This window comes from Chelonia mydas, chromosome 8 (assembly GCF_015237465.2).
Source record: "Chelonia mydas isolate rCheMyd1 chromosome 8, rCheMyd1.pri.v2, whole genome shotgun sequence".
Lineage (NCBI taxonomy): Eukaryota > Metazoa > Chordata > Testudines > Cheloniidae > Chelonia > Chelonia mydas.
In genome coordinates, this window is record NC_057854.1 from 6,251,376 (window position 1) to 6,263,426 (window position 12,051).

The 12,051-nt window shown below is 47.4% G+C and overlaps 1 protein-coding gene across 1 annotated transcript in view; it reads right to left on the minus strand.

The window, feature by feature from the left end:
* Nucleotides 1–9,798: 9,798 nt before the first annotated feature.
* LOC102941450 (proton-coupled amino acid transporter 1) overlaps nucleotides 9,799–12,051 on the minus strand; it is a 52,101-nt gene continuing 49,848 nt past the window's right edge. Inside the window, exon 10 of the mRNA XM_043521265.1 lies at nucleotides 9,799–10,919. Coding sequence (XP_043377200.1) covers nucleotides 10,876–10,919 — 44 coding nt within the window. The 3' untranslated portion in view covers nucleotides 9,799–10,875. The remainder of the gene's footprint in view (nucleotides 10,920–12,051) is intronic.

Below are 12,051 nucleotides of genomic sequence, written 5' to 3' on the forward strand. Positions count from 1 at the left end.
TGAGGCTCATGAGCCACAAGTGGCTCTTTAATGGGTTTCCTGAGGCTCTTTGCAGCACATGCTATTAAAGCATTGTGTGATTTAATTATTAACCAATCAGGAGGCTTTTACAATGTTATTAACCAATTGTAGTTTATAAAATACTACTACTTGGTCAGTCATTTTGCTGTGAGAATAATATATATGTTATTATATATATAAACAAAATATTTCCCATCGCACTGTTTAAATATGACTGTATAGTAAATGAAATAATGAAGTCACATGACCATGGCTCTTTTGGGTAATGTTGATCACCAGTTTGACTCCTGAACCACTGAGGTCTGAGTATCACTGTTTTAAATGCAAGTTTACAAGTGTGAGTATGTCTGTAATGTATTATGGGTGGGATTTTCAAATGAGACTAAATTACTTATAAGTGTAAGTCCCATTCAGTTTCAATGCAACTTTCAATGCAACAAAAGCACCTGTGTGTGTGTGTGTGTGTACACACCCCTACCTTGATTAAAAACATCTTGTCTTCCTTGATAGGCATGAAAGAGAAAAAAAAATCAGTGTTTTTTCCCCAGATGCAGTCATTGGTTTAATGAGTTTATTTTCACCTGGGTTCAAAAAAGAACACAAATACCCAAGTGAAAAAGCTTTACTGTAGCTTCAATCCGATCTGAGTCACCTGCACTTCATCCGTTGCTCGGAAAGAGCAAAGGGATAACTAGTCTTACAACAGGTATGAAATCTCCCATTTGCTCTCCCTGCCCCCAAATAAAAATGATGTTTCCTGAATTGTGGTTACAGAATCTTTGTTGCAACAGCACTAGAAAGGCAACAAGAAAGATTTAAGAGATTTAAGTAGCACAGACCCCAGAATTGCTCTACGCCACCATAACATTATGATGAACTGGTGGGGAATGTCTTTGAACTATAGCCTCACGGCCGTGCACCTTACTACAGAACTCAGAGGCCATGCACACGCAAGGACACTGCTGCCTTTTGTTTGTTTCAGCATCTGCTCCAGGTCTGGCCAAGAGTTTTCCATCCCAGCTGTTTTGACAGAGCATTGGGGTGTTGACAGAACATTCATGCTTTCACAGAAGTCTCTGCTTTCCATAGAAAATTTTGACATATCATCAAAAATGCAAAAAGATCTTGGCTTGAAAACCAAAACTCTACGGGTTTTGAGTTTTTGACCAAAGGAAAAAAAACACACCAAATTTCCCACAACCCCCCTCTCTGAAAAATACGCTTTTCTCTGACTAGTTCTAATCAGCTCCATTAGAAACACCTGAGTGCAATAGAAATGTTACCCTGTGCGACAGATTCCCACGTGGACACAGCCATTCATTTCTTGGTGGGGACACCGGTTTGACCGAGCTCCTGGAGATTATTGTGCCTTCCATTTAGCACAGAAACCTCTAATTTGTTCTAAAAATAACCATGTTTGTGCACTTTATTTCAGCTGGCTTTGAGTGCTTTGTGCCATGGTTCCTCAGACCCTGATGGGAAGGCTCAAACAAGCCAAAAGGAGAATGAACAATGCTAATCTTTTATTCATGGTGACCCTTTCAGCCAGGAGGAAGCCAAAGCACTTTAAAAACTGATGCATGAACGATGCATAGGGATCGCTCCACCTGTCACTGTAACGCAGCCACCTGTAACAGTGTGCAGCATCGCTACCCAGAGATGTGGGGCACGAGATACAAGAGACTACTGTGGCCAAGGAATCTGCAGCCAAAATATAATTCCAGAGATTGAGCCAGCTAGGACAATCCAAAGAGCATTATGGGCTCTCTAATGATCCCCAGTCACTCAGGCCACCAGGTTTACATCTCATTCTAGTTAACAGGGTTGAAGAAACGCTATCAGCTTCAGTGGTGTTACACCAGGGATAAGTTTGCCCCCTGTCTCCAGTAACTTTTTATTTTCACTTACCCCAGCACTGACGAGACAGTTTCTAATGGATTCTGTCTGAAGTGTAAAAATCCCATCAATAATGGAGCAATGAACAGCCTGCCCTGTCCTCACATTTAACATACACAGGCCCAGTCATCGCATCAGTGCTTTTCTCTAAGAAAGGCCCTTCGCTTCCACGTGCCCCAGCAACGTGTTTAAATAGAAGACGCGCATTCTGCAAGGCCACTGGACTCTGGGCCTTGCGAGAAACGGTCGGGGTACTTTCTCCGCAGCTTCGGACGGTTTGATCAGCAGCTGCTGAAACCTGCTGTCAATCCACTGCTAAAGCCCAATTCCTGAATGAGTTGCTAGGAGCACAATCCACAACGACACAACCGAGAGCCGTGTTGATCTGGCCTGATTCCCAGATGCTGGAGGTGCTGCCGTGTGGTGTGCCTCCCGGTGATCAGGACAGAAATAAGAAATTGAGCAGGTGAACTCAAGGGCACTGGAACAATTGGTATCGTGGGGGTGCTGAGAGCTATTGAACCAAACGGTAAACCCTGTATATGATGGAAACCACTTCAGGCCAGGAGGTGCGGCAGCATCCCCCACACTCCTACTTCCAGCACCTATGGGTGAACTAATGTTACAGGGAGTGATTTGATCACAGCAAGGCTAGTGACGGATTCAGAAAAGCACTTTATTGAGGATCAGGTGAGTTGTCCAGAATCCCAGTCACTGCCCTGGAGTCTGGTTGGTATTTTAACTGTTTACGTAAATCAAAGAGGGATTTATGATATAAAATGATATAAAATCAATTTGAGTCATCGAATCCCTGTGCTCAAACGTAGTCGCTCACACAACATGCAGTTAAAAAGCAAAACAGACTCGCTTAATTGATTTTATTTTTACCCAGCATTTCTTGTCTGGATTATATTAGTGCCCAGGGGCTCTCTCCCTGTCCGAGAGAATGAAGAGCGACCACACACTCAGCCACAAAATCAGTTCAGACTCCACCACGCAATATCATTTCTGACCAACTAAACAAACAAACAAACAAACAACGGTGGAACCCCCCACAATGAATCAGTTGTGACTCCACCAAATTAAAAAACATTTCTAACACACACCCGCATAGTCATTTCTGTCACCTTCACAAATACCAGTCCCCAAAACGGTCACACATAACCTTCCCCACCAAATCACTCCGGACACCTTCCCACGAACTCCCCCCAAAACAAAAAGCACTTAACCCCCGCCCCACCCACACGTGAAATCATTTCTGAGCAAAGGCCTAAATTGCTGACCAGCAAAACAGCTGTGGCTCCAACACACACCAAGCGAAATCCCAGCTGATCCCACACAATAAAACCATCTACAACCCACAGCGTAAAACCATTCGTTACTGACCACATAAGCCCAGCTGCAATTCCACCCTGCATGCACACGCATAAACCCACTTCTGGTCCACCCCCCAAAAAGCAGCAATTCCCCCAAACAGCAAAGGAGATCCAGTCTGAGCTAACCCCCATCGCAGCTCCCTGCCTGCCTCCTCAAGATGCTTTCTCAACCCACTAGACCATGGAAAGCCCCCTGAGAAAAGACTATTCAATCCCCTTCCTCAACCCCTGAACACCAAGGCCCGCCACTGAGCAAGGAGGACTCTCTGTGGACTATAAACCTCCTGCTGGGCAGAAGAGCCCTCCCCCATGGGCCAAAAACATCCCCCAGAGGCCCCACTTCCTACCTGGTTCACTTGCTGCCTGGGATCTTCCAGTTCAAAGGGTTGTGCTGGCAAACTCCTCCACCTGGTGCTCTCCCATACAGCTCCAGCAAGGGGTGGGATGGCGCTCAGACACCTAGCTGCAAATCCTGTGCCCCAGAGGGGTAGAAGAAAGCAGCCTGGAAAGCCCTGCTCCATGTTTTCAGTGGAGGGAGGAGCTCTCTCAGGGGCTTGAAATCATCCGCCCTACCCAGCATGAGCTCCACAGGGCAGCGTCTCCCTCCCAGGCCTGCACTCAGAGAGCAGGAGAACACCTGTCCCCACCATCCTCCGTGACCCAGAATGCACTGGGGAAAGACATTGAGCAGCAAGTGTGTTTCTGAAGAAAACAAACGTGGATCTGAGCCCCCTAGACCCTCATTCCTGGCTGCCCCTGGGTACTCTGCACTCGGTGACAGCGGCCAAGCGTGCCAGGGCATTCTGTGGTCTTCCATGGGCATGTCACACGCTTACAACCGGGACGCACAGGCCTCGTGCATTAGCATCATTCTGGTGCAGCTGCCCTCTCTCTTTCCCCACCTTCATGCCAGCCTGAGGAAGGAAGGGTCCACGTGACAGGCACCGGGAACAGGCAGGGTCAAATTCAGCAAAGGCCAAAGGTCAGAGAAATAAGGGGGGCTGCAGCAAACCCAGCACCTCACCCATAAGGGGCTCTGCTTGAGGTCGAAGGGGAAGGAGACTGAGGAGAACAGGCTCCTGTAATTCCATGCTGCAATCAGGTGGAGAGTTAACAGAGCTGGGAACTGCCCCACAGGGACTTAACCCTGTTGCAGCACCACTCCTCTGCATATCCTGGATGTGGGGGAGAAAGGGCAGCTGTTCTCCAGGAGCATCTATGCAGATGGTGCCTGCCTCCCCGCAGCACTGACTGAGGCAGGGTTCGGCAAGGAAAACCAGTGCATGATCATGTCGGTCCAGACGGTATGATAATGCATATGCATAAGGGGGCAAAACGAAGGTTACACAAGCACCCTGAATTCTGACGGTTCCTAACTTTTCAGTGCTTGGCTTTGCAACCTTAATCCCCTTTTAATTCGGTTTTTGGATGTAATTCCCTATTTTTTTTAAAAAAAAACTTTGCATGGAAAAAACAAAATATTCACCACATGGAGCCCACCCTGAGTCATTTGCAGGCTTGGGCTCTTTAGATTCACAGCATAGTCCTCTACCACTGCTTGAACCAACAGAGTAATTGGTAGCAGTAGAAAGTTATCTTGTATATTGACCTGCTTCTGGAGGGGGATGGAGAAACACACGTAGCTATTTACTAGAGAGGACAGGAATGCAAACTCCGGAATAATGGGTTCCACTCCAGGTTCTGTGGGAGTGTTCTCTAGTGGTAATAGATTCTTCTGCCCTGTTCCCTTATGCTTGTATCCCTCCTCCTCTCCTCTCACTACATTTTGCTCCTGTCTGCCTCCTTCCCTATCTCCCGCCCATGTTTCTCCCTCTTCTCAGATCACCCCCCCCATCCTCAGCTTCTGTCCCCAACCCCCTCCCTCCCTGTCCCTGTTCCATCTTCTGCCTCCCTCTGCTCCTGCCGTTATGTCCCCTTCCTCCACTCCTCTGCATTTGAGTCACTGTCTCCTCTTTTTCCACTACCTGCCAGGGCACCAGCACAGAGAGACAAGGTTCCCAGTAACACGGCAGCCCAGGAGGAGCTATTGCAAGGAGACCTGCAGCCTGGGGTGGAGAATGCGCCGTCACTCTGGGAGGAGGGCCCATGAACAGTTCAGTCACCCCGTCAGAGTGTGCAGGGGCTGGAACGGGCCCAGGGCAGGTGGAAGGTTTGGAGATTTCACCTGTGAAGCTTTAACAAGCCTTTAACAAGTGTGAGCAGATTATGCAAAGGCTCATAACTTGGCGGAATGTGGGCATTTTCTTATGGGAACAGTAAAAGGCACCCCCCTGACACCCTGGTGACACACTCCTGCCCATTTTCAAGTCCCTGCTCTCAAGCGCAGCGGCGCGAGGGCTTCTCAACACGACAGTTAAGAATATTTTTTTTAACCTGGCAGAATGTATTTTTTACCCAGCCTCAATACAACTGGTGTGGTTGAAATTTTCAGAACACATCAGCCTTGAGGCAAACACCCAGCATGGAAAACTTCAGCTCCAGTGGGTAATATTGGACAAAGTTATAAACCTCTGGAAACAGGGGTTTATGATGGGAAGTACCAGGAAACCCTAATTATGGGTGTCTCTACCTGCGCCACCTATAAATAAGACCCAGATCCTGCAATTCTCACATTGAGTACAGGCTTACTGTGGGAGCAGTCCCACGGAAATCAAAGGGACTAAGTGTGTTAGGGAGGAGGACAAGGAGCAGAGGTAGAGACAAATAGGATTTAACAGGCATTGTTCTACAGGTGCACACCCACGTATGCAGCGTAAGAGACACACACACCTGCTTCAGGAGAGAGCAGGAATCAGCAGGCATCCACAGAGAATACCTGATCTTGGTTGATCTCTTTAAAAAAGGCTCCCCCCCCGTGATTGCTAACATGCTAACGCCCCAGAAATGGCGTGTTAGTGAGTTTTATTGCCATTTGCCAACTTCAATCAACGGTGGCTGGCTGCCCTGTGAATTCCAAATGGCAAATAATAGTTAATCAAATGCGAGGATCAATTTCCAGCCTTTTATGACAGCCGACGTTCACGAGTGCCTGAAGTCCTTTGGAAAATTCCAATTAAAACATAACGCCGGCACTTGGTGATGGTGATAGAAGGAGACGTGTTCCAGTAATGTATCCAACAGGCTCTCTCACAACCTTGAATTGTGAGGTGCAGTGTCACGAACCACAGGGAGGCCACATCTCCTCAGGGGTACTGTCACTCTCCTTACAGTGTGTATGATAACACCCATTTTTTCATGTTCTGTGTGTATATAAATCTCCTCACTGTATTTTCCACTGAATGCATCCGATGAAGTGAGCGGTAGCTCACAAAAGCTTATGCTCAAATAAATTGGTTGGTCTCGAAGGTGCCACAAGTCCTCCTTTTCTTTTTACAATTAGAAGTCTGACCTTCCTAAGAATTAAAAGTCAAGCTGCGACAAAACTCTACTTTACCGCCCTCAAAGTGGCTGGAAAGAGAAGACCTAAGACCAAAATTTCCAACCCTGGATCAGACTTTAGTCACCGTTTGATGTCAGATGCTTAGAAAGAGACTGCAACCTGGAATGCATCTGGCAGATTATTGTACAGTAGTGTACAAAAAATCCTTAATACCCATGCGCTAGCAATGATGGGAGCTATTGCCTGAGTGTATTTTGTAGGTGTCTTTAAAAGACTTATCAAAGCTCCTGAAATAAAACTGACATTGCAAGCCATTGGAGAGAGGGCAAAGGCCCAATGGGACAGCCTGTGAAAGGATCAAATTCGTAACAACTATGATCTGTAATAAAATTCCTTATTGAAGCTCAGGGAGATACCGTGAAGCAGAACCCAACTGTGGGGATGGTTTCCTCTTTCAAGATGCTCTGATCTTGCACTAATGAAGTCTTTGGAATGGCTATCATGGGGTAACATAACGGTGGAGTTTCCTTTGGAGCTGAAAGAGACCCCTGTGTTTGCAGCTGGCCGTGACATTCCATTTTTGGGTCATGTGGGGGGGGGCTGATTGGCTAAAACCTATTACGATGAATTCCAGCCCTGAATATCTCACTGAAGTGTGGGAGCTCAGTTTCGTCAGACGTCTATTCCAGCCCTTTAGCATAGTCTGGAACTCACTCCAGCCTAGCATGTAACAGCTCAGCCACTTGGTCCAGCCTGGAAATTTAGCACAACTCAGGACCTTGCTCCAGTTCTGGGAGCCCATCCCAGTTTCAGAAGCTTAATTTGAGTTAGGAGCTCAGCCTAGATTAAGACCTAGAGCTCTAGATTTTAGCTAAGGGTTTCAATTAAAAGCCTTCTCACCTCAAGGTGGGGGGATTTATTTCTTAAGAAGCTGCTAGTGGAATATTGTGAATTAAATGAACAGATTTTGTGGGCTCTTATATTATAAATTCTTTATTTTGTAATGGACTCCTGGCTTTTTTCCTTGACCCACAGCACATTTGCAGTAACTCGTGTAAAGGTTGCCAGGTGTCCGGTTTTCAACCGGAACACCCGGTCGAAAAGGGACCCTCCTCAGCCTGGTGAAAATGAGCGAGCGAGGGTGGGGGAGAGCGAGCAACGGAGGGACAGGGGATGGAATGAGTGGGGCAGGGCCTTGGAGAAGGGGCGGGGCAAGGGTGTTCGGTTTTGTGCGATTTGGAAGTTGGCAACCCATTGCATGGGGGGGAAAAGATCAGCTCTCTCCTTAAACTTTCAATAAAGCACGTAGAGGTAACAAACAGAATGAAGCAAGCTCAGCTGAGCGACCGCAGTGCATGCTGTGGACACCCAGCACTTAAATGAAAAGGCCCTTAAATTAGTAAAATCAGAGAGAGTTAGAAGTGCTCTAGTACTGGTAAGTTGGCCTTGAAGAAAATGAGATGTATTAATTTGCCGTCAGTCTGAACCCGGCTCGGCCTAGGATTGCACCTGCTTCACTAGATGCATGCTCAAACTACGAAGTAGTGGGAGAGAAGGACGTGTAATTGAAATCTGCTGGTGAGAGCAATGGCCATACTGTATACCAGTGGTTCTCAACCTGCAGCCCAGTTAGCACACAGCTGGGCTGCAGCTGTGCGCCAAAAAATATCCAAAATTTGCTGCTCCTGTCTGGCAGGGGGCAGGGCTGGCTGAGGGGCAGATGGTGTCAGACAGCCCTGCTGGAGAGCTCCTACCAGCAGCAGGGCTGGGCAGGGTGCAGGAGAGAGAGTCTCTGGGGAGGTTTTTTTTTGGGGGGGGGGGGGGAGAGGGGTTTGCTGGGAAGTGGGGGATTTGGTGAGGGTGCTGGGCAGCATTGGTGCAGGAACTAGGGGTGTGGGGACATGCTGCAGCACCCCCAGGTTTTACGTAGGGCTCTACTCCTGGCCCCGCACCTGGGGTCCCAGCTGCTGGCCCTGCTCGGTGGAGAGGTCTCTGGGCATTGGGGGAGGGATTAGCAGGGAGGGGTCGCTAGGCCCAGGGAGTCGGTGGGTCAGTGGGGCACATGGTGCAGTTCTGCCCCTGAGGAGAAGGGGCGTGCTGGCAGCGTAGGGCTGGGCGGGCCAATGTGTGTCTGGGGCAGTGGGTCTCAACCTACGTCCCACAATGGTAAATAGGTTGAGAAACACTGCTGTATGCACTTCGTGCCGGGGGCTGGCTTCAAATGGATTATCTGGCTCATGTAAACACTGGAGACTTATAATCGCTGCATTAATCCTGAGCTTGTTCAAGAGGGTAGCATCTTTGTCTTGCTCCAGTAAGTGGCACACAGGACAAGTCACTAGTGGACTCTCCTCCTTCACAATGCAGAATTCACTCTGTTGAACTTGGAGATTATCCCTCCCCTTTCCCCAAAGGCAAAACTGACCCCACTATTCAGGGATTTGGGTTGGGCACGCTGAACTTCATCAGCTGACTGAAGAGGTTATCCTCCAAATGCCAGGTTCACTCAATGCGGTGCAAGGAGGTTCCCTCTTCTCCCACTACCCAAACAGCTGCTGGATTCACAGGAATGGTGCCACCCACACAATGGATTGATTTGGAAAAGGCACAAAGGGCAGTTAGGTGCCCAAACTGCCAGGTGTATCTTCAGAGAGCTCTTTTATAGCACAGTTTCCCAGGCTGCATTCTTGTCTACCCCTTTTCCCCTTCCACCAGAGACGGTCACTGATGCAGGAGCCGTTGTTAGGGCAGGATGGGCTCTCAGAACTGGAGTAAGGTCCTGAGCTGCTCTAAACTTCCAGGCTGGAGCCACTTTGATCCTATTCCTGGGGTCATACATTCCCAATGCTCAGGCCTTCCATCCATTATGGATGATTTCTTATGCTTAGAAGCCAAGCATCTTTCAAACGTAGAGTCTCATTTCTTGAGAGTTGATTTTCCAAATGGCCCTGATGATGACATACAGCAGCAACATGAATTAGTATCATCATCATGATGAATTATTCAGCAGTACCTGAAGCTAATTCAAGTTACAACCTTGTTGCTGTACTTTCCAAATGAGTAACTATCAGAGAGTACAGGTTAAATATCAGTTACTCGGTGAGTCATATCACTCTGTTGGGTGGATCGGGTACAACTATGCATCCAGGTGGCCACAGACAGACTCATATACAGGAGGTGGATCTACAGACCTTTCCTGATTATATTGATACTTTCTGAAAACCCGTAGCTCCATCTGCAGTTTAGAAAGAAAACGCCCTGTCTGTACTGTAGAAAGGTTGATATGTCCCATACTTAGAGCCCTGCAAATCTGCGGATATCTGCTTTATATGTGCAGACTGTTTCAGACAGCGGATGAATGCGGATAGGAGTTTTGTGTCCGCACAGTCTCTTCCGTCACTGATGGGAAGAGCAAATTAATTTCAATTGATAAGTCACAACCATTGGAGCCACAAGCTTGACCTGCTAATTGAAGATCAAACTTTTGCTTCTGCTTTGCACACAGGGACCAGCAGTAAAGATTCTGTAACAAGCATTTAGGCAGCAATTATGTTGATCATGCAGGAGGCTAATAGAACACAGCTGGCTTTCCTGCAGTCCTTGTAGGAAAACATTTTGACCAACACTAGACAGCGAAAGGAACAAACCCAGGTCTTCCACACAGATGCAGAATTAGGGCATCATCTTAGTCACTGTTCTTACAAGGAGGTTATAAAGTGAGGTGATGGTCAGAACTTATTACAGTAGAAACAGAAAATGTAAAACTGAATACTAGTAAGTTGGGCCGTTTACTAGAGAGGAAAAAGCATTTTATGGTGCAGGCACAAAAGGAGGAGCCAGGACGCTTAAGTCCTAGTGACAGCTCTGCTGCAACTTCCTACATGACCTTGAGCAAATCACTTAATTTCTCCCTGCCTCAGTTTTCCCACCTGTAAAATGGGGATATATGAATTAACTGGCATGTTAGTTCATTGGCGTTTGGAAGGGGAAGTACTATACAAGTGCAAAATCAATTCACTGGGTGTACTGTGCAGCTTATCCTTCCAGCACAGACTGTTGAACCCTTTGCACTTCCCTCCTCTTTGGCTGAATGCTTGTCTACACTGGGAAGCGACATTGTGGAGTTATGGTAACAGTGTTAAACACAACTTAGCATTCGGTGCTCACCACTCGCTGACAACGTCAGATGATAATCCTTGCTTGCAATTCCCCAGCATAACAAGTCCCTTGGAAGAAAATAAAAAAGAAGGTCATGCCATATAAGGGCAAACAGCCTGGGGTATTTTAATAAAGTATTTGTTTAGCATACTGCCCAGTAAAATTAGCAGTTTCTGTTGCTCCCATTTGCATCTCTTGGGTGCACCAAGCTGCACCTGTTCAATAATCCACTCCCGACCATCTCCCATTGAGGGAGTATAATTTCTTGCAGATCAAGCCCTGTGAATTCTCCTATGCCGTAGAAGTCGACACGTTTCGATACAGTGCTTGGAACTGAGGGATTACAGAGTCTGCATGCCCGCTGCAGACGGGCTGGCTTCGGTCTCTCTCAAAAGCAACATATTAGAAAGTGCTAGGAGGGAAGGGAGGAGAGAGGTAGGAGTTGTAGGCATCGATTTTCAAAGCTCATGGCAATCAGGTGTCTGGGTCAATGAGACATATATGGGAGCTGGACAGCTATTTCCCCTGATGGCTTTGAAACCCCTTCTCCCACAATACAGATTTATAGTCATCATGACCTCTCCTTTCCTGGTCAGGGAAGAAGTAAGCAATTTGCACAAATCTGGGATACTTTAGAACCAGTCAGACTCGTTCATTTTATGTTGCACCTGCAACCTCCGTACCCTTATTCCCCTGCCAGCTGCCTTCTCTTTTGTTTTTCCCTTCCTGCGTCATCGTCATGACCCACGTGTCTAAAACCCAGGCCGACAAGGTTCCTGAGAGTCAACGCTCCACCCAACAGCTTAACAGCATCAGCTAGAAGACTCCATCCCTGGGCCCTGATTGGTGGAACACCAGAGGTCTTAACTGGCCTTCTCCCCCGCCTCCTTAAGCCAGAAGAAGGAACAGGAAGTCATCTGTACAACTGGGCTCCACGCTGATCACCAAGTGCTAACTGCTCCTGTCCCCTGATCCTTAACAGGCCTGATTCCTGATAACCAACTCTCAGCTCCTGGACCTGACAGGCATTTCATCATTTACATGCCTAGCCCTCTGGGGCCGGGACCCATGGCTTAAGGTAACTGATAAAGCACCTTGCACATTTTGGGTGCCAAACAATATTTACCAGTGTTAAATAATTAAGAATAGCCTACTTGTTACATATAAATGATCACAGCTAGTAACTATGGACATTTAACC